Source organism: Rhinopithecus bieti, unplaced genomic scaffold (assembly GCF_001698545.2).
Source record: "Rhinopithecus bieti isolate Rb0 unplaced genomic scaffold, ASM169854v2 scaffold_10347, whole genome shotgun sequence".
Taxonomy (NCBI): Eukaryota; Metazoa; Chordata; class Mammalia; order Primates; family Cercopithecidae; genus Rhinopithecus; species Rhinopithecus bieti.
In genome coordinates this window covers 2,003,936-2,026,053 of record NW_016806836.1, presented here as the reverse complement: position 1 = coordinate 2,026,053, position 22,118 = coordinate 2,003,936, and the positions used below count along the sequence as shown (strand labels likewise).

Below are 22,118 nucleotides of genomic sequence, written 5' to 3'. Positions count from 1 at the left end.
ATATATATATATAATTTTTTTTATTATTTAGAGACACCAATTATTGAGAATCCAGTACATGGCCAACTGTGCATATTAGTCCTCACAATTACGCTTATTTAAGTGGCCAGCACTTAAATATGCATTTATCATATGCCAGGTGCTGTTCTAAATTTTTTTTTTTTTTAATTGAGATGGAGTCTTGCTCTGTCGCCAGGCCAGAGTGCAGTGGCACAATCTCGGCTCACTGCAACTTCCGCCTCCCGGGTTCAAGCGATTCTCCTGCCTCAGCCTCCCATGCAGCTGGGACTACAGGCATGTGCCACCACGCCCAGCTAATTTTTATATCTTTAGTAGAGACAGGGTTTCACCATGTTGGTCAGGATGGCCTCGATGTGTTGACCTCGTGACTCACCCACCTTGACCTCCCAAATTGCTGGGATTACAGGCGTGAGCCACCGCACCCAGCCTTGTTCTAAATATTTTTACATATACCAACACAAATAATCCTGGCAATGACCTTATAAAATAGGCTTTATCATTATCGCCATGTTACCAATGAGGATATTGAGGCACCGAGCTTCAGCGACTTGGCCAAGTTCACACAGCCAGGAAGTGACAGAGCTGAGCTTTGGACGCAGTTGGTCTGATTCCCAAGCCTGTGCACTTTGCATTGCGCTAGGGAGATGAGCTGTGGGGCTCAAAAGGGGTAAGCTGGGGTTGGGGCTGGGGCTTACTTGAAGGTTCCCCCGAAGGCCGCGTGCATTCTGGAGACAGAGGCCTGGCAGGAGACATTGGACACTTTCATCCGTCCAGCAGGATCCCGGGAGAGCTCCAGACCAGTGCGGATGGACACACCCTCAGCTGAGGCGTTGATGTAGCCACCATCATAGCTGCCAAGGGGGTTAATATTCACTCCAGGTAGGAGCTCAGTTGAGTCTTCAGTGCCCCATGCATCATGATATCTCCTAATGAGGTTTCACTTCCTTCCACACATCCTACCAAACCCTCCTATCAACTCTTATGAAATGGGTATGCTTGTTCCCATTATACAGATGAAGAAACTTAAACTCAGGAAGGCTAAGGGGGCTGCCCACAGCCCCACAGCACCTCCAGCCCTCCCTACCCACTCTCCACTCCCCTGAGGGTGCTGGGTCCTTACAAGAACCAGTAGAGCAGCTGTCTCCGGAAGCGCAGCCCCAAGGAGGCATTGGTGATTTGTAGCATCAGCTCCTGCTGTGGCTGGAAATCGAGCTCGGAAGACGTCAGCTGCAGCTCTGTGACCTTCACCCTACAGGAGGCCTCAGGGTCAGATCCAGGGCCAAGAAGAGGGAACTCCCCCCAACCACAGGAAATTTGTCTGCTCCCCTTTCAAGTCCAGGTCTGGGGAAGCGGGAGTGGGTGGAATGAATTCTTCCATTGTCCCTCAAGTACCCAACTTAGACTTGGGTGGCTCAAAGTTGAACTTGGGTGGCTGAGAGATGAGGTCTTCCTGATGCAGGTGTTAAAAGTGAGCGTCACCCCATCGCTTAGAAGTCTTGTTTGTTTGTTTGCCGGGCGTGGTGGCTCATGCCTGTAATCCCAGCACTTTGGGAGGCCGAGGCGGGCAAATCACTTGAGGTCAGGAGTTCGAAAGTCTGGCCAACATAGTGAAACCCCTATCTTTACTAACAATACAAAACTTAGCAGAGTGTGGTGGCACGTGCCTGTAGTCATAGCTACTCGGAAGGCCAAGGCGAGAGAATCACTTGAGCTGGGGATGCGGAAGTTGCAGTGAGCCAAGATCGCGCCACTGCACTCCAGCCTGGGCAACACAGCAAGACTCCCTCTCAGAAAAAAAAAAAAAAAAGTCTTGTTTGCTTGCACTCCCTCCCCTCCCACACCCTGGGGTTGCCTCGCCCAGTCTTTATTTTAATAGAGTCCATTCACTTTGCCTCCATCACCTAAGCTCTGCCCTCATATCTCAATTCCCTTATTTCCCCTCCCTCATCCTAAACCATAGTTAAGAGTCTTCAGTTCCCCCACCCCTCCCATTAGCTCCACCCCGTGCCCAAGACTCCACTCTCATCTACTGGCAAGTTCCTTGACTCCACCTTTCTGGTGCTCTTCGGCCACGCCTCACATCTACCGGTCCTGCTTCCTTCTTGGCCCCCTCGACATTTTCAAAGCCACGCCCATCTGCCCGGTCCCGCCTATGATGGCTGGCTTGGCCTTTATCTTTTCGGCCCCATCCGGTTTCTTAAGTCGTGCCTCATCGATTTGGCCACGCCCCCTCCCACTCAGCCTCCAGTCTCCCGAGACCCCGAGATTTCTCGGGCCCCGCCTCCACCGCCGAGGCCCCGCCCCGGATAGCGAGGCCCCGCCCCCCACTTACTCAGAGATGTTGTAGTAGAAGTGGCCTTCTTTGCCCCGCAGGTCCGGAATGGTGATGGTCTCCAGCTCTTGTTCCAGAAAGCGCAGCCCTTCCTGCTTCACTGAGGCACCAGCGAAACCCTTAGCTCCCGTGTCCACTGTTGGGGCGACCCCAACCCCGTCCGCTCCCGTCTGTCCCTGTCTGCCCCTGCGCCTTACCCAGCTCCAGCGCCTTGGAGGTGACGCGGATCTTGCAGCCTGGGAACTCTGCGTGAGCGCCTGCCAGCAGCGCCAGGAAAAGGGCCCCGAAGAGGGCCATGGCGAGCGGGCCTGGAGGTGGGGTGGGGTCGCAGGAGTTATCTGAGCCGCTTAAACCCATTCCTTGGACGTCCAACCATAAGTGGGGACTAGCCTGGATCGTGGCCCTCCAGATAACTCTTCGGAGAACTTGGAACCAATAATCTTGCCTCCATTTGGCAGATGTGGAAACTGAGGCTCAGAGAGGCAATGCGACTTGCGTTCTGGCTCCCAAAGGATTTGGGACACGGGGGAGGGGACGTCCCCAGTTCCCTCGTGCTACCGCCGCGTGATGAGTTTGGACCTCCAGTGGACCAGCCCCCACACCCCCAACAACCTCCCCTTTCCTTTAGCGGTGGGCCCGCGCAGGCTTGCACGTTGCCACGGCAACGACTGCACGCGCATTCCTGGAGGGTGGCTTGCGGTCTCCTAGGCCTCGCGCCCGGGGAGGAGACGAGGTGGCCGACCAGACCCTGGGCTCCCGGGTCTCCCGGCTCCCTCAGGTCCTAAATCTCTCCCATTAGAGATTCTGCCTGGAGCCCCCCCATGTTAGCGTTCTCCTTCGTTGGCTCTCCTCCCCACCCCGGCTTCAGTGCACCACGCGGCTCGGTGAGGGACTGTGGACGGGATGGGGACGCGCCCCAACTCACTCAGCGGTGGAGCTGGGGGGCGGCGCGGTCACGTGGGGTGGCGGGCAGCTCAGGGGATCCGGGCGACGGGGTCTGGCGGGCAGGGCTGTTCCAGCCGCCTTATAAAGCCAGGCCTCCCCGACCCCTCCTCCTCCTCTCTGCAGCTCTCCCCTCCTCCCTTGGGGGCTGGGAGGGGACGGGGCGGGACGCTGGCAGCCGGGAGAGTGGAAAAGGCTGTACAGAGCCCCGTGACAAGTCCGGCCGCTGTCTGGACAAGTGGGGGACCCAAGCCCAGGGAGAGGGAAGGAAGTGCAGGAGCCCTCCCAGTCAACCCCAACAATCCCGCTTTGCTGGGACCTCGGTTCAAATTACAATTACCCATGTCTTCCTGCAGGATCTTGGGCAAGTCACTTCACTTGGGTCACTGACCCTCAATTTCTTCCTTCAGCGCAATGTGCACGATGATAGGAACTACCTCTTGGGCCTTTATTGCAACCAGGTCCAGGCACAAAGTCAAGGAATATTTTTTCCTTCCCTGCCACCCACAATCATCTCAGGACCTCCTTGCCTGGCTTTGCTATGGGCCCCCCTACCTGTCTCTGTGTCACCATCTGGGGACCTTAAGGTCCCAGAGACCTTTCCCACTTGGAAAAGCAAGTCTAGGCAAGTGCTGTCAACCCAGGAACATACCACACTGGCTGAAATCACCCCAGAGGGAGGTCTGCCATTTCTCATGGCTAGTGGATTTTTTTTTTTTTTTTTGAGATGGAGTCTCACTCTGCCACCCAGGCTGGAGTGCAGTGGCATGATCTCGGCTCACTGCAACCTCCGCCTCCTGGGTTCAAGCAATTCTCTTGTCTCAGCCTCCTGAGTAGCTGGGACTATAGGTGCCCACCACCACTCCCGCCTAATTTTTGTATTTTTAGAAGAGATGAGGTTTCACTATATTGGTCAGGTTGATCTCCAACTCCTGATCTCAGATAATCCACTGGTGGATTTTTTAATGAACCCTTGGAGCAAGGTGCTTTGAACAGCACCCCCGCCCCCACCCTCACCTCCATCTATTGCTTACAGGGTTCCCGGACCCTAGGACAGGGCACAGAGTGGGTGCTTGCCACCTTTTTGTTACCAAATGAACGAAAGAAAGGGGAAGCAATAATCGTGTCTGCTGAGCATGTATTTTGCACCAAGCACTCATCTAGGAAGGATGACTAACTCGTCCTGATTTGCCTAGGACTTTCCCCATTGTGTTTTTTTTTTTTTTTTTTTTTTTCTGATATAACCCACAGATTCACAAAAATAGTTCCATTTCCTTTTTTATTTAATTAATTAATTATTTTTTTTTTTTTGAGACAGTCTTGTTCTTGTCACCAGGCTGCAGTGCAGTGGTGCAATCTTGGCTCACTGCAAGCTCTGCCTCCTGGGTTCAAGTGATTCTCCTGCCTCAGCCTCCCAAGTAGCTGGGACTACAGCCGTGTACCACCACACCTGGCTAATTTTTGTATTTTTAGTGGAGACGGGGTTTTCCCATGTTGGCCAGGCTGGTCTCGAACTCCTGCCCTCAAGTGATCTGCCTGCCTTAGCCTCCCAAAGTGCTGGGATTACAGGTGTGAGCCATCATGCCCAGCCTATTTATTTATTTATATATATTTATTTATTTATCTGAGACAGAGTTTCTCTCTTGTTGCCCAGGCTGGAGTGCCATGGCGCGATCTCGACTCACTGCAACCTCCGCCTACCAGGTTCAAGCAATTTCCTGCCTCAGCCTCCCGAGTAGCTGGGAGTATAGGCGCCCACCACCACGCCCGACTAATTTTTTGTATTTTTAGTAGAGATGTGGTTTCACTATGTTGGCCAGGCTGGTCTCAAACTCCTGACCTCAGACAACCCACCTGCCTTGGCCTCCCAAAGTGCTGGGATTACAGGTGTGAGCCACCGCACCCAGCCGCCTATTTATTTTTTTAGAGACAGGGTCTTGCTCTGTTGCCCAGGCTGGAGTGCAGTGGCATGATCACGGCTCACTGCAGCCTTGACCTTCCAGGCTCAAATGACCCTCCCACCTCAGCCTCCCCAGTAGCTCGAACCACAGGTATGTGCCACTATGCCTGGCTTTTTGTTTTGTTTTGTTTTGATACAGGGTCTCACTCTATTGCCCAGGCTGGAGTGCAGTGGTACAATCAAGGCTCACTGAAGCCTCCACCTCTTGGGCTCAAGCTATCTTCCCACCTCAGCCTCCTGAGTAGCTGGGACTACAGGCAGGTAGTACCACATCCAACTAAGTTTTGTATTTTTTATAGAGACAGGGTCTCACCATGTTGCCCAGGCTGATCTTGAACTCCTGGACCCAAGTGATCCTCTTGCCTTGGGCTCCCAGAGTGCTGGGATTATAGGCGTGAGCCACATACCCAGCCATCCCCATTTTGAAACCATTCCTGGGAACCTACTCAAACCTGGCAAACCTTATAGCTGGTCATCTGAATTCTAGGTAATTTATTTAAACTTAACAACCTGTCAGATTGGCACTATTATGAACCCTCTTCAACAGGAAGTAGAGGTTGAAGCAATTCTGTGGCTGCTATTACGGAATCTGTAGAGTGTTCATGGAAGAGTGGAAGGTGGGCATTATAGCCCGGTAGTTATGTACTTAGACTCTTGTGTCTGACAGACAAGAGTTTACATCCCAGGTTGTCAGTTCTTAGGTGTATGACATTGATCCCTTGCTTAAGCACTCAGAGCTTCAATTTCCTCATCCTAAAATGGAAACAATAATTTAAGGTTATTTCAAGACAGTGTCAAATAAATGCTAGCTATCTTAATTAGGGGCACATACTAGGAGCAAACAAAGCAGAAAAGGTGGAGAGGGAGAAGAGAGAAAGTGTTAAGGGTATCCAGAGGAGGAAGTATCTGTGTTCCTTTGAACTCTAGTAACCTTCCTAGAGCCTGGCTCAAGCAGAAAACCTGGTGGATGTTAGTTTTCTTTCCTCTCATTTCCTTTCTTCTTCTTTTTTTTTTTTTTTTTTTTTTTTTTTTTGTGGGGTGGAGTCTTGCTCTCACCCAGGCTGGAGTGTAGTGGCACGATCTCGGCTCACTGCAACTCCACCTCCCAGGTTCAAGTGATTCTCTTGCCTAAGCTTCCCGAGTAGCTGGGACTAGAGGCACCTGCCACGATGCCCAGCTACTTTTCGTATTTTTAGAGACAGGGTTTCACCGTGTTAGCCAGGTTGGTCTTGAACTTCTGACCTCGGGTGGTCCACCTGCCTTGGCCTCCCAAAGTGCTGGGATTACAGGCATGAGCCAGTGCACCCGGCCCTTTTTTTTTTTTTTTTTAACAACAACAAAAAAATATTATTTTATTTATTTAAGACAGGGTGTCACTATGTGCTCAGGCTAATCTCCAACTCCTGGGCTCAAGCGATCCTCCCGCCTCAGCCCCCCAAGTAGCTGGGAATACAGGTGTGCACCACCATGCCTGGCTGTTTTCTCTCATTTTCTTTCTTTTTTTCCCTCTTTTTTGAGACAGGGTGTCATTCTGTTGCCCAGACTGCTGTGTAGTGGTGCAGTTATGGCTCACTGCAGCCTCAACCTCCCCAGGCTCAGGTGATCCTCCCACCTCAGCCTCCTGAGTAACTGAGACTACAGGTATGTGCCACCATACCCAGCTAATTTTTGTATTTTTTGTAGAGATGAGGTTTCACCATGTTGCCCAGGTGGGTCTTGAACTCCTGAGCTCAAGGGATCTACCCGCCTCGGCCTCCCAAAGTGCTGGTGTTACACCGCATCTGACCTTTCTTCTTCTTTTTTTTTTTTTTGAGACAGAGTCTCACTCTGTCGCCCAGGCTGGAGTGCAGTGGCGCTATCTTGGCTCACTGCAACCTCCACCTCCCAGGTTCTAAGCGATTCTCCCACCTCAGCCTCCGGAGTAGCTAGGATTACAGGCGCACACCACCATGCCTCGCTTATTTTGTGTTTTTAGTAGAGATGGTGTTTCATCATGTTGGCCAGGCTGGTCTCGAACTCCTGACCTACCAAAGTGCTGGGTTTACAGGTGTGAACCACTGCCCGGCTTCCTCTCTTTTTCTTAGCTGAAATATTTCTCACTATGTTGCCCATGCTGGTCTCAATCTCTTGGCCTCAAAAGATCCTCCCATCTCGGCTTCCCAAAATACTGATATTACAGGTGTAAGCCACTTCACCTGGCCTCACTCTTTCTGGCTTTGAAGAGTGAAGGAGAGGCTTCCCAGCAATCAAAGGGATGGGAAAAAAAGGCTTTTCTAGTCTCAGTTGTGTACCCAGATAAATCTGGGCTTCATCTTTGTATCATTTTTATCTCTTACACGGTCTCGTCCCATGCAATTCACCGGCCAGTGGCCTAACCCCTCTGGGTCTCAGTTTCCTCATCTCTAAGATGAGGATAATCCAAGCACCTCCCTCTTAGGATTGCTTGTGAGGATTAAATGAGTTAATGCATTGAAAGGGTTTAATAAGTATTTGGTATTTCCTAAGGGCTCAAAAAATGTTAGCTACGGCCGGGCGCGGTGGCTCAAGCCTGTAATCCCAGCACTTTGGGAGGCCGAGATGGGCGGATCACGAGGTCAGGAGATCGAGACCATCCTGGCTAACATGGTGAAACCCTGTCTCTACTAAAAAATACAGAAAACTAGCCGGGCGAGGTGGCGGGCGCCTGTAGTCCCAGCTACTACGGAGGCTGAGGCAGGAGAATGGCGTAAACCCGGGAGGCGGAGCTTGCAGTGAGCTGAGATCCGGCCACTGTACTCCAGCCTGGGTGACAGAGCACAGAGCAAGACTCCGTCTCCAAAAAAAGAAAAAAAAAAAAAAAAATGTTAGCTACAATCACTAGCATTGTCAGCCATCAGTGACTTTTCATTATACTGGAAAAGACTCCGGCCTCAGCACCCTGATTCCCCAGCATGCGATAGGGCCTCCTCTCTCTCGCTCACCTCTCACCTCTCTTGCCCTTTGCATTCAACTCCAGTCACACTGGTTTTTCTGTTCCTTGAATGTGCAAGTTCTTCTTGCTCAGGGCCTTTGCATTTGCTGTTCCCTCTACCTGGAATGCTTTTCCACCTGATCTTCCTTGTCATTTTGTCTCAGTGTATTTTATTCATTTATTTTTTCGGATGGAGCTTCACTCTGTCACCCAGGCTGGAGTGCAGTGGTGCGATCTCGGCTCACTGTAAACTCCACCTCCAGAGTACAAGCAATTCTCCTACCTTAGTCTCGTGAGTAGCTGGGATTACAGGCACCACCACCCCCAGCTAATTTCATGTTTTTAGTAGAGATGGGGTTTCACATGTCGGCCAGGCTGGTCTCGAACTCCTGACCTCAAGTGATCTGTCCGCCTCGGCCTCCCAAAGTGCTGGGATTACAGGCATGAGCCATGACCCCCAGCATTTTGTCTCAGTTTAAATGATGCTTTTTCAGAGAGGCCTTCCCTGCCTGCCTATCTATTAGTTGTTCTCAATCATATCAACCTGGTTTATTTTCTTTATAGATCTTATTACTATTGAATATTTTCTTTCTTGTTTGTTGTCTGTCCCCGTGAGAGCTGGAATTTTGTTCAACACTGTGTCCTTAGTGCCTAGAACCGTGCCTGGCACATAGTAGGTACTGAATAAATATTTACTGAGTGATTGAACTGGTTTAGAGTCCTTGAAAGTCCTTGGGCAGCAGGTGATCCCTATGCCAACCCAGATCCTTTATCTCCTCCTGTACCATGTTAGCCTCAGTTCAACTGACCCTAAACACAGCCCTTACCGGCCAGGCACAGTGGCTCATGCCTGTAATCTCAGCACTTTGGGAGGCTGAGACAGGTGGATCACCCGAGGTCAGGAGTTCAAGATCAACCTGACCAAAATGGTGAAACCCCATCTTTACTAAAAATACAAAATTAGCCAGATGTGGAAGCAGGTGCCTATAATCCCAGCTACCTGGGAGGCTGAGGCAGGAGAATCACTTGAACCCAGGAAGCGGAGGTTGCAGTGAGCTGAGATCACACCATTGCACCCCAGCCTGGGCAACAAGAGTGAAACTCTGTCTCTAAATAAATAAATAAATACAGCCCTGACCTGGGCTGGGGGAGGAGAAGGTACAGTCACTGGTCTTGAATCCAGGGCCTTCCCCACTCAACCTGCCCGTCTTTATTACATGGATTTCCCTTTTCCTGTGAAACATGGTGAACATAACCCTCACACGTAAAAGTGATGTCAGCAGGTGTGCCGTGTGGGATGGGATCTGGCAGCCTCCTCGAGTCCTCATCACTGGGCTTGAGACATGGAGAGAGCCAAATCCCCAAATTCCTTCGTACTTTCACTCTTGGTTTTGTTGTTGTTTGTCTTTTGAGGCAGTCTTGCTCTGCCTCTTAAGCTGGAGTGCAGAGGTCCAATCTTGGCTCATTGCAGTCTTGACCTCCTGGCCTCAAGCAATCCTCCCACCTCAGCCTCCAGAGTAGCTGGGACTATAGGTGTGCACCAGCACAACTGACTAATGCTTGTTTTTTTTTTTTTTGTAGAGATGAGGTCTCGCTATGTTACTCAGGCTAGTCTCCATCTCCTGGCCTCAAGGAATCTCCCACCTCAGCCTCTGAAAGTGTTGGGATTATAGGCATGAGCCACTGCGCCCGGGCTCATCCCTGGCTTTGAAGAGCAAAGGAGAGGCTTCCCAGCACTCAGAGGGACAGGAAAGAAATGTCTTTCCAGCCTCAGTTGTGTACCCAGCACAGCAATACTGGTAAAAAAAAAAACCAGGATAGCAAAGTCCTGCTTCTGCCTTTTTCTAGAACAAATATCAGCAAGCTGTTTCTGTAAAGGAACCAAGATGGCAAAGTCCTGTTTCTGCCTTTTCTTTTTTTTTTTTTTTTTTGAGACGGAGTCTTACTCTATCGCCCAGGCTGGAGTGCAGTGGCGCGATCTCGGCTCACTGCAAGCTCCGCCTCCCGGGTTCACACCATTCTCCTGCCTCAGCCTCCCAAGTAGCTGGGACTACAGGCGCCCGCCACCTCGCCCGGCTAAGTTTTGTATTTTTAGTAGAGACGGGGTTTCACCGTGTTAGCCAGGATGGTCTCGATCTGACCTCATGATCCGCCCGCCTCGGCCTCCCAAGGTGCTGGGATTACAGGCGGGAGCCACCATGCCCGGCCGTTTCTGCCTTTTTCTAGAACAAATGTCAGCAAGCTGTTCCTGAAAAGGCCAAAGAGTACATATTTTAGGCTTTCCACACCCTGTGGTCTCTATCACAGCTGCTCAGCCCTACTACACTTTAGCATGAAAGCAGCCATAGACAATATCTAACAAACAGGCTGGGGGCTGGAGTTAGCACACAGGCCACACTTTACCAACCCCTGTTCCGGAGGAAATGAAAAATCTCTTTCTGGGCTAGGCATGGTGGCTCATGCCTATAATCTCAGCACTTTAGGAGTCTGAGGCAGGAGGATCGCTTAAGCCCAGGAGCTCGAGGCTATAGTGAGCTACAATTGTGCCCCTGTACTCCAGCCTGGGTGACAGAGCAAGATCCTGTCTCTGAAAAACAAACAAACAAACAAACAAAAAACACTTTTTGAATCTCAGTTTCCACATCTGTAAAATGGGATGATCTAGTACTTACCTACCTCCCTGGGTGGCAGTGAGGATTTAAAGTGATAAAGTTAGTGCGGAACCTAGTACTCGGCAGCGGGGCGGGGCGCTCTCACTTTGTTGCCCAGGCTTGTCTAGAATTCCTGGGCTCGAGCGATCCTCTCGCCTTGGCCTCTCAAAGTGCTGGGATTACACGTATGAGTCACCGTGCCTGGCCTGATTATTAGTATTAATAGTTGTAACAGTTGCTTAACAAACAGAAAGTGCTTTTTTCTTTTTCTTTTTTCTTTTCTTTTTTTTTTTTTGAGACAGGGTCTCACTCTGTTACCCAGGCTGGAAGGCAGTGGCATGATCATGGCTCACTGCAGCCTCATCCTCCTTGGGCTCAGGTAATCCTCCCATCTCAGCCTCCCAAGTAGCTGGAACTATAGGCATGTACCATCATGCTCAGCTAACTTTTAAAGATTTTTTGTAGAGATAGAATCTCACTGTAGACCAAGCTGATCTCAAACTCCTGGTCTCAAGCAATCTGCCTGCCTTGGCCTCCCTAAGTGTTGGGATTACACACCACCACACTTGGACAGAAACTGCTTCCAAATATTAACTCACTTACACTTCATAACATCCTACAAGATAGGTATCATCACCCTCTGTTTACAGATAAAGAAACCAAGGCCCAGCAGTTAAAAGCTCAAGTCAGTCTGGCCCCAGAGCCCATGCTTTTAACTAGGTTTCTCTCTCTCTCTCTCTCTCTCTCTCTCTCTCTCTCTCTCTCTCTCTCTCTCTCTCGTTTTTCTTTACCCCATTTAACTCTCACAGCAATGCCTTGAGATAGCTATTATTGACCCTGTTTTGCAGATTCGGAAACTGAGGTTCAGTACGAGGAAATAACTGGTCCAAGTAAGTAAACATGGGCTCCACTGACCACAGGAGGCCAAGCTGGATTGCTGCCCAACATGTCAACATGCACTGCCCTGGCTCCCTCCTCCTCCGCTGTGCCTCAGCTATGTTTTCTTTGGATCTCTGCATGGCTTGGAGAAGCTGCGTCAGCCCATCTCCTCTCCTGCCCATTCCCCACCCCCAATGCCCACCCACGCTACCTCTCAGGAAGTGACCCCCTTCTCCTCACTCTGCCTGAGCTCATGAACACCGCAGCTCATGTGCCTGTGTTGATCAGCATGGCCAAACCTGGGAACATGGACAGGGGACCCAGTTGGAATGAGAGGAGGAGTATCTGAGGACAGATCTCAGGCCAGGAAGACCCCGATTACATCTCTCCAGACAGGCGAAATGATCATCTGTTTCCAGAATGCAGCTGGACAAAACAGTCTGCATGAGGGCTGGACATTTACCAAATGGGAAAAAGGGATCTAAAGGAGTGGGGCTTGCTGAGTTCAGCCAGGGCAAAGCTGTGAACTGACTTTCCGTGATTTCTAAAGCTGAGAGAACTGTTGTTTTCTTCTTTCTTTCCAGTTTCCTCCTTGAAGACCAGTCCCTTTTCTGTGTGAAGAACGGGCCATTTGGTGTCTGAAGTCACTTCCGGATTTGAAACTCAAGGATCCTAAGGTTCCTTACGAGGTGTGGCTTTCCCAGGGTCCTCCGTCCTAGGGCATTGTATCCCCACACCTGGTGCCTCTCCATCGGGGCTTGGATGTCAACCTTGGGCAGCTCACTCTCTCTCTGACTTCCCTTTTCTTTTCTTCTTCATATCCCATCCTCCTTCCCAGTTTCTATGCCTCTGTCAGTCTGCTAGCTGACTGACTCATGGGGCCCTCTTTCTGTGGTCCTCTAAGCCTCATAACCGTCTGTGCTTTCATTATACTCCATGTGGGCTTTCCAGCCTCTACTCGTTTTGAGGAAGAGGTGGAGGATCCATAGCAGTGCTGTCTAGATGTTTGGATTTCATAGGCCAGTCACAACATTTCAAAGTAAGTGAAGGGAGGGGGCCCCAAAGGTAGGGATTTTTTCCTTTGATAATAAGGATAGGCCACCATCTTCAGCCCAAGCTTGTCCCTTTTCTGCAGGACCTGCCGAAATGTTACAAGAAGTGGCCAACATAATCCAACTCAAATTTTTCCACGTGCCCTAATACTGCAGTCTTTGGAGTCCTCCACATAATGCAGGCTTTGGTCTAATAAGGATTGCCAACCCCTAGCCAGGAATCATGAGGATGTCACCGCCCTCTGGCCTTCTTCCTCTCTTCCACTCAGTTAGATCCATCTTTTAGCTTCCCTCCAACCCCAGTAAGTACCAAACCTGCTCCTTTTCCAAGCTTCTCTATCACTGGTCATGGCACCAGCTTTACCCAAGTAAAGTCAAAAATATAGGAGTCATCCTTGACTTCCTTTTTTTGTTATACCCCACATCAGCAAATCCCGGTGTCTCTAACTTCAAAAGATGCCCCACCTTACGCCTGTAATCAAAGCACTTCGGGAGGCCGAGGCGGGAGGATCACTTGAGCCCAGGGGTTCAAGACCAGCCTGGGCAACATAGTGAGACTTTGTCTCTACAAAAAATAATTAGCCAGGTGTGGTAGCACGTGCCAGTAGTCCCAACTACTTGGGAGGCTGAGGTGGGAAGATCACTTGAGCTCAGGAGGTCAAGGCTGCAGTGAGCTGTGATTGTGCCGCTGCACTCCTGCCTGGGCAACAGAGCGAGACTCTGCCTCGAAAAAAAAAGAAAGATGCCCCACATCTATACAGTTATCTCCATCAGCACCAACACCATTCCAAGCCATTTTCACTGATTATGGGGACAACCTGCCTCATCTCCCTGTCTCACCATTTCTCCTAGGTCTAGTCTCTCTGCATCAATCTAAGTGATATTTTTAGAAGTGGAAATCATAGAATTTTTCTACCCTGCTCAACATCCTCCTCATCACACACAAAATAAAACCCAGACTTTCACCACAACCCCTGGAAACACTGCAGGTGATCTAGCTCCTGCTTACCTTCCTCTCCAGGCCTGTCTTCTATCACTGTTGGCAACACAGCAAGTGCCTTCCGCCTCAGGCTTTCCTTAATTCTTTTCTCCACTAGACACATCGTCCCACACACACACCCGTGCAGAGCTACTCAGATCCCTACTCAAATGTCACCCCCACAGAGAGGCCCCCTCCATGTCATTACCTGTCATTCTGTTTGTTTAATTCTTTATTGCCTGTTTCTTCCAGTAGACTGTAACCTCCCCAGGGCAGGGACAGGAGCCTGCCACTCTTATTCCTGGCTGTATGTCCAGTGCCCAGCACAAGGTCTGGCACACAGAAAGCGCTCAATAGATGTTTGCTGAATTCAAGACGGCAGGGCACGGTGGCTCATGCCTGTAATCTCAGCACTTTAGGAGGTCGAGGCGGACAGATCACGAGGTCAGGAGTTCGAGACCAGCCTGGCCAACATGGTGAAACTCCGTCTCTACTAAAAATACAAAAATTAGCCGGGCGTGGTGGCGGGCACCTGTAGTCCCAGCTACTCAGGAGGCTGAGGCAGAAGAATCACATGAACCCGGGAGGCGGAGGTTGCGGTGAGCTGAGATCCCGCCACTGCACTCCAGCCTGGGTGACAGAACAAAACTCCATCTCAAAAAAAAAAAAAGATGAGATGTTTGTTGAATTCAAGATGGGGTGTTATTATCATCCCTACACCCTTCAGAAGGAGCAGCTTTTATGGTGCACTCTGTAGCCCTGATCTAATCCCCAGCTGAGCCTCTAAGCTCTATGCTTCCTGCTGGTACCACCCATTTCCTTGCATTTAGCCGGAGTTATCTGGAGCTGGTCTGCAGCCAAGAATGTCATACTTCCCTAATCTCCCCAGAGGCCTGAGAGATGCCTAAGGTCATGGGAGGTGCCCCGACAGGATCTCAGTGGGCTGAGCAGAAATTGGGACTCCTTGACCTAACCCACACCCAGGCCCCTTCTATCTCACCTTCCAGCAGGCCGGTCTACTCTGGGTCCCTGCATGTGCCTTCTTGTGGGGGTGTCTTATCTCCCACCTATGTGTTTCCTGGTGTGGGAGAGGCTGCTGGCCAGCTGGAGCTCTCTCTCAGTGCCCTGGAGGACACAACTTCAGACCTGAAGCTAGATTGCTGGCTCCTAAACCTTCTGCACATTAGCAGCTTTTAAAGTCGGGAGTTGACCGGGCGCGGTGGCTCATACCTGTGATCCCAGCACTTTGGGAGGCAGAGATGGGCGGATCATCTGAGGTTGGAAGTTCAAGACCAGTCTGACCAACATGTAGAAACCCCATCTCTACTAAAAATACAAAATTAGATGGGTGTTGTGGCGCATGCCTGTAATCCTAGCTACTCAGGAGGCTGAGGCAGGAGAATCACTTGAAGCCGGGAGATGGAGGTTGTGGTGAGCCAAGATCGCGCCACTGCTCTCCAGCCTGGGCGACAAGAGTGAAACCCCATCTCAAATAAATAAATAAATAAATAAATAAATAAATAAATGAATAAAGTCAGGAGGTTTTTGTTTTGTTTTGAACACCTGTGCCTGGGCCCCAGACCCCAAGCTTCTGGTTTAATTGGTTTGGGATGGAGCCGGGGCATTGGTGGGTGTTTTTGTAAAAGAAGTTCTGTAGTAGGATGTGATAAAAAAGGACTAACACTAACAAGTGTCACAGAGAAACTGGCACCCTCACACATTGTTGGCAGAAAGGTAAAATGGTACAGCTGCTTTGGAAAATAGTTTGGCAGTTTCTTTAAAAGTTGAACACAGCCCAGCATGGTGCTATACTCCCAACACTTTGGGAGGCCATGGTGAGCGAATCACCTGAGGTCAGGAGGAGTTCCAGACTAGCCTGACCAACATGGTGAAACCCCAACTCTACTAAAAATAAAAACATTAGCCAGGTGTGGTGGGAGGCACCTGTAATCCCAGCTACTCAGGAGGCTGAGGCAGGAGAATTGCTTGAACTCAGGACGCAGAGGTTGCAGTGAGCCAAGATAGTGCTGCTGTGCTCCAGCCTGGGTGACAGAGCAGGACTCCATCTCAAAAACAACAACAAAAAAGTTGAACACAAATTTACCATACAGCAATTTAGCTCCTAAGAGTCTACCCAGAGAAAAGGAAAATGAATGCATTTGTACCTGAATGTTGATAGTAGTGTTATTCATAACAGCCAAAAGGTGGAAGCAATCCAACTATCAATTGATAAACAAACAAAATGTGGTATATCTGTATAATGCAACACTATTCAGCAATAAAAAAAGAATCAACTACTGATATATGCTTCAAAATGGATGAAGCTCAAAAACATAATGCAAAGTGAAAGATGCAAGCTGTAAAAGACTACATCTGTGTGATTCTCTTTATATGAAATGTCCAGAAAAGGCAGCTCTATAGAGACAGAAAGCAGGCCAGTGGTTACTGGGGGCTGACGGTGGGAACAGGAATTGACTGCAAACAAGCCCAAGAAATATTTTAGGGTAATAGAAATGTTCTAAAACGGAACTGTGGTGACAACTGTATAACTCTATACATTTACAAAAGAAAAAAAAATTGAATTGTTTATTTATATATTCATTTTTGAGACAGAGTCTCGCTTCTTCCCCCAGAAGAATGCAGTGGCGCAATCTTGGCTCACTGCAACCTCCGCCTCCTGAGTTCAAGCGATTCTCCTGTCTAAGCCTCCCCAGTAGCTGGGATTACAGGCACGTGCCACCACACCTGGCTAATTTTTGTATTTTTAGTAGAGATAGGGTTTCACCACCAGACTGGTCTCAAACTCCTGACCTCAAGTGATCCACCCGCCTCAGCCTCCCAAAGTGCTGGGATTACAGGCATGAGCTACTGCGCCCAGCCTATTTATTTATTTACTTATTATTATTAAGTAGAGACAAGGTCTTGTCCAGGTTGGTCTCTAGCTCCTGGGCTCAAGCAGTCCTTCTGCCTCAGCCTTCCAAAGTGCTGAGATTATAGGTGTGAGCCACTGTGCCCAGCCAGAATTGTATATGTACTTATTTTTGAGACGGAGTCTCTCCCAGGTTGGAGTACAGTGGCATGATCTCAGCTCACTGCAACCTCCACGTCCCTGGTTCAACGATTCTCCTGCCTCAGCCTCCTGAGTATCTGGGATTACAGGTGCCCACCACCATGCCCAGCTAATTTTTGTATATATATATTTTTTTAGATGGAATTTCGCCAATGTTGCCCAGGCTGGAGTGCAGCGTGCAACCTCAGCTCACTTCAACCTCTGCTTCCCAGGTTCAAGGGATTCTCCTGCCTCAGCCTCCCAAGTAGCTGGGATTACAGGCATACGCCACCACGCCCAGCTAATTTTGTATTTTTAGTAGAGGTGGCATTTCACCATGTTGGTCAGGCTGGTCTTGAACTCCTGACCTCAGGTGATCCGTCTGCCTCTGCCTCCCAAAGTGCTGGGATCACAGGTGTGATAGAATTGTATACTTAAAACAGGTGAGTCTTGTAGTCTGTAAATTATACCCTAATAAAGCTGTTAAAACCATTTTCCTAGCTCAGGTTGAGATCTCTGGGTTACATGTGTCCTGGGAACCCAGCTGGGACCCAGGCTAGGTGGGGTGTCCTCCTTTCTCTCCTTTCTAGGTCAGTTTTCTGTGATCTCAGGCTTTCAGGAAGCTACCAGCTGTCAGTCTTGTTTCTTTTTTGAAGAAGTCTGGAATTCTGCAGACTCATCTCATATGAGAGTAAACATCCTGGCTCTTGGCCACTCTGACTGAAGTGCAAGAATGAGCACCATGGCCGGGCGCGGTGGCTCACGCCTGTAATCCCAGCACTTTAGGAGGCCGAGGCAGGCGGATCACAAGGTCAGGACATTGAGGCCATGCTCGCCAACATGGTGAAACCCCGTCTCTACTAAAAATACAAAAATTAGCTGGGCGTGGTGGCGTGTGCCTGTAATTCCAGCTACTCAGGAGGCTGAGGTCGGAGAATAGCTTGAACTAGGGAGTTGGAGGTTGTAGTGACCCGAGATCGCGCCACTGAACTCCAGCCTGGCGACAGAGCAAGACTGTCTGGAAAAAAAAAAAAAAAAAAAAAAAGCCCATCACAGGGAATGGGTGGGAGAGTGGAGAGGACCACCACAGGTGGCCCCACCCCTATCTTGATATAACCAAACGCCACCAGGGATGCTAAGCACTAACCCAGAGCAAGGGCTGAATTTGGACTCCAAGGTCTTGGTAAGACCTGCACCTCCCTTGCTCCCTGGCTGTGCTCAGGTTGACTGACTCTCCAAACACACCCTCCCTTTCTATACCTCCAGGCCTTGGCACAGGCTGCGCCTTCCCCTTTTCCTCGCCTACCTGGAAAATCTATTCTTCCAACAAGAGTCTGTTCATTGTCATCTCCTCTGAAGCTTTCTCCTTTGTGTGCACACCACCCGCTGCCCCTGCCATCCCTCCAGAGCCCTTATCTCCCAGTGGCGGAGGGTTCATGTATACGTCTGCCTCCCACACTGCTCTGCAGGCTCCCTGAGACAAACCGTCTGTCCGTCTTACTTATCACTTATTCTCAAGAGTCTAGGACAGGCCAAGGGAAGAAATGGAGAGAACAGTACACCACATCAGACGCTTCCAAGGCCAGGAAGACCAATGGAGACGCCCCCATTGCTCTCATCTATTCTTGGCCTAAATGGCTTCTCTCATCTGGTCCCAGAATGGCCCAAGAGCCACTCCCTGTGGGAACCACAGTTTGGGGTGGAAGCCTCCTTTCCGCAGCTTTCCGGGGGCCCGGCCCACTTGCCTTAGAAACTCCCTTCGCATAATTTAAACCGCAGTGTAGGGTCTATGGGCAGCTCAAGCCCAGCCCAGGCGGAGGCAACCCGGAGTGGGATCCGGCTAGAGTCTCCCTTCCCCAACTGCCAGGACCTCAGGGGATGAAATGTGTGGTTCCCTCTCAGCAGCTGCTTGCTGTAGCGGCAGAGAACAAGGGGGTTAAGCGATGTGGCATCCTGAGCTGGTTGTTTATGTTTCTGCTTTAGAGTGGAGGCTGGGCTTGGTCCTGAGTTGAGGCAGCGGTCCTCAGAGACCCTGGCAGCTAGTGACCAGCCAGGAGTGGTGACATAATTTTCAGGGCTAGGGCCAGACGCGGTGGCTCACGCCTGTAATCCCAGCACTTTGGGGGGCCAAGGTGGGTGGATCACCTGAGATTGGGAGTGTGAGACCAGCCTTGCCAACATGGTGAAACTCTGTCTCTACTAAAAATACAAAAATTACCTGGACCCAGTGGCGCGTGCCTGTAGTCCCCTCTATTGGGGAGACTGAGGCAAGAGATTGCTTGAACCTGGGAGGGGGAGGTTGCAGTGAGCGGAGACTGCACCACTGCACTCCAGCCTCGGCGACAGAACAAGACATTGTCTCAAAAAACAATATTCAGAGGTCAGGGAAAAATGAAAATGTGGGACTTTTGTTCAAAAATTATTAAGATTTTAACGGTGACAGTTGAACATTAAACCAAACACAAACCTTTCTTTTTTATTATTATTTTTATTTTCATCTTGTTTTTATTTTTTGAGACAGGGTCTAGAGTACAGTGGTGCAATTATGGCTCACTATAGCCTTGAACTCCTGGACTCAAGCAGTCACCCCCTGCCTCAGTCTCCCAAGTAGCTAGGACTGCAGGAGCACCAGTATACCCAGCTAATTTTTTTTTTTTTTTTTTTTTGGTAGAGATGGGGCTCTATATTGCCCATGCTGGTCTTGAACTCTTGGCCACAAGCAATCCTTCCACCTTGGCATCCCAAAGTGCTGGGATTACAGGCATGAGCCACCACACCCAGTAAGCATGGGCCTTTCTAAATCTATGCAGCCAGCCCTGGTGCCAGGTAGAGGAGCCCAGCTCATCCCAACCACATCTCTCAGCCCAGACCTATTGTCTACCCATGCTTCTCAGTTCAAAAAAGTAGCTGGAGAAATGGAAAGTCTCAGGATCTTTGCTCAACTGCTCATCTTTATATCGGGAATAAAAGACTCCAGGCTACTGACAGAGACTCAGCCACAACAGGCAGCTCATGCTTTTCTCGGCATCCCATAGGGTACTGTTGCCTTGGTGTTCCTACCACAGAAACCAGAGCCTGGAATAGAAACGGGGATACCTGGCCAGGCACAGTGCCTCACGCCTGTAATCTCACCACTCTGAGAGGCCGAGGCATGCAGATTGCTTGAGGTCAGGAGTTTGAGGCCAGCCTGGTCAACGTGGTGAAACCCCTGTCTCTACTAAAAGTACAAAAATTAGCTGGGCCTGGTGATGTGTGCCTGTAGTCACAGCTACTCCGGAGGCTGAGGCAGGAGAATCGCTTGAACCCGGGAGGCAGAGGCTACAGTGAGCCAAGATCACACCACTGCATTCCAGCCTGTGCGACAGAGTGAGATCCTTTCTCAAAAAATAAATAAACAAATAAATAAAAAACGGGCTACCTGAAAAAGCCACCTAGACTTCAACCCACTGTGGTCTGTTCATGGTCATCAAATATTTACAGAGGGTCAGGCACAGTATTGGGCATGGGGTTACAAGGGTGAACAAGCCCCAGCCCACACCCTTAAGCAGCCCACAGCCTAGTGCATGAAGAAAATTGACAAACATGATGAGCTTAGGCCATCGTGGGAGTACAGGAGAGGGAACCTGTCCTAGCCTGGGTAGAATGAAGTTCAGGGAAGGCTGCCTGGTGGAGGCAACATCTAGGCTAAGACTCGAAGGCTGAATTAGGCCAAGAGGGGAAGAAGAGTAATGGCAAACAGCATATACAGACTCAGGAGCTGGGCACAGTGGCTCATGCCTGAAATCCCAACACTTTGGGAGGCTGAAGCAGGAATATTCCTTGAGGCCAGGAGTTTGAGATCAGCCTGAGCAACACAGTAAGATCTTGTCTCTACAAAAAAAATTTTTTTAATGAGCCAGGTGTGGTGGTGTGCTCCTGTAGTCCCAGCTACTTAGGGGACTGAGGTAAGAGGATCACTTGAGCCTAGGAGGTCAAGGCTGCAGTGAGCCTGGGTACAAAGGGAGCTTGGGCTCAAAAACGAACGAAATAAAGAAACAAAAAACCAAAAACACAAAGGATCAGGGTCATGAGAGAACCCGGCACATTTAGGGAAATTAGGAAGTAGTTCATGGTAGCTGGCACTGGATCAAGAAGAGATGGTTTGAAGGTTCAGATCATGAATAAAATGAATGTGTGTAAAGTGCCTGACGCTGTGCATAGTAAATATTCTGCCATGGTAGCTCATTATAATTCTGGTTTTGTAAGCCAAATTAAGGGTTTGGGATTTTGTCCTGTAGTCAATGGGGAGACATTAAAGAGTTTTAAGCCCAGAGTGACTTGATGAGACTTGCCAAATAGCCAGATCCCTGTGGCCCCTTGGTGGATTATGAACTAGAACTCAGAAGGCCAGTTTGGAAATTAACAGGTATGGCCAAGCACAGTGGCTCACACCTGTAATCCTAGCACTTTAGGTAGCCGAGGTGGGAGAATTGCTTGAGCCCAGAAGTTAAAGACAGTCTGGGCAACATAGCTACCCCATCTCTATCTTAAAAAAAAAAAAAAAAAAAAGAGAGGCTGGGCATGGTGGCTCACGCCTATGATCATAGCACTTTGGGAGGCCGAGGCAGGTGGATCACCTGAGGTCAGGAGTTCAAGATCAGCCTGGCCAAAGTGGTGAAACTCTGTCTCTATTAAAAATACAAAAATTAGGCAGGCGTGGTGGCACTTGCCAGTAATCCCAGCTACCTGGGAGGCTGAGGCAAGAGAATCACTGGAACTTGGGAGGCGGAGGCTGCAGTGAGCTGATATTGTGCCACTGCACTGCAGCCTGTGTAACAGAGTCAGATTCAATAAATAAATAAATAAAGCCAGGCACGGTGGCTCATGCCTGTAATCCCAGCACTTTGGAAAGCCGAGGTGGGCAAATCACTTGAGGTCAGGAGTTCGAGACCAGCCTGGTCAACATGGAGAAACCCTGTCTCTACTAAAAATACAAAAATTAGCCAGGCGTCGTAGCGCGCGCCCATAATCCCAGCTACTTGAGAGACTGAGGCAGAAGAATCACTTGAACCCGGGAGGCAGAGGTTGCAGCAAGCCAAGATCGTGCTACTGCACTCCAGCCTGGGCGACAGAGCGAGACTCCATCTAAAAAAATAAATAAAATAAAATAATTTTTTAAAAGAAATTGAGAGGTATGGCAGGTGGGAAATTTCACTTAGATCCCTTAACAACAGAGTAGATATACAGTGGAAAACAAAAAAACAGCAATGAAAATGAACTCACCATAGCTATGTGAAACAACATAAATGAGTTTTCCAAGTGTA

At 49.7% G+C, this 22,118-nt stretch overlaps 1 protein-coding gene and 1 long non-coding RNA gene across 5 annotated transcripts in view; one reads left to right on the top strand and one right to left on the bottom strand.

Annotated features, from left to right (window-relative positions):
* Nucleotides 1–3,566, bottom strand: part of PLTP (phospholipid transfer protein) — a 14,074-nt gene extending 10,508 nt beyond the window's left edge. Inside the window, exons 1-5 of one of the 2 annotated variants that reach the window (XM_017877923.1) lie at nt 3,279–3,566; nt 2,551–2,661; nt 2,354–2,453; nt 1,142–1,270; nt 717–872 (exon numbers count right to left, since the gene is read on the bottom strand). In XM_017877923.1, coding sequence (XP_017733412.1) covers nt 717–872; nt 1,142–1,270; nt 2,354–2,453; nt 2,551–2,650 — 485 coding nt within the window. In that variant the 5' untranslated portion in view covers nt 2,651–2,661; nt 3,279–3,566. Of the gene's footprint in view, nt 1–716; nt 873–1,141; nt 1,271–2,072; nt 2,248–2,353; nt 2,454–2,550; nt 2,662–3,278 lie in introns of those variants that run through there. The other variant, XM_017877924.1, reaches the window with a different exon arrangement.
* On the top strand, nt 2,721–13,257 carry LOC108533332 (uncharacterized). 3 transcript variants are annotated; one of them, XR_001886707.1, is made up of 4 exons: nt 2,721–3,237; nt 11,705–11,746; nt 12,320–12,424; nt 12,687–13,257. It is a non-coding gene; the product is annotated as an uncharacterized LOC108533332 (long non-coding RNA). The 3 variants fall into 3 exon arrangements; XR_001886706.1 differs by having other exon boundaries at nt 12,320–12,774; nt 12,871–13,257; XR_001886705.1 differs by having other exon boundaries at nt 12,320–13,257.
* Nucleotides 13,258–22,118: the final 8,861 nt, after the last annotated feature.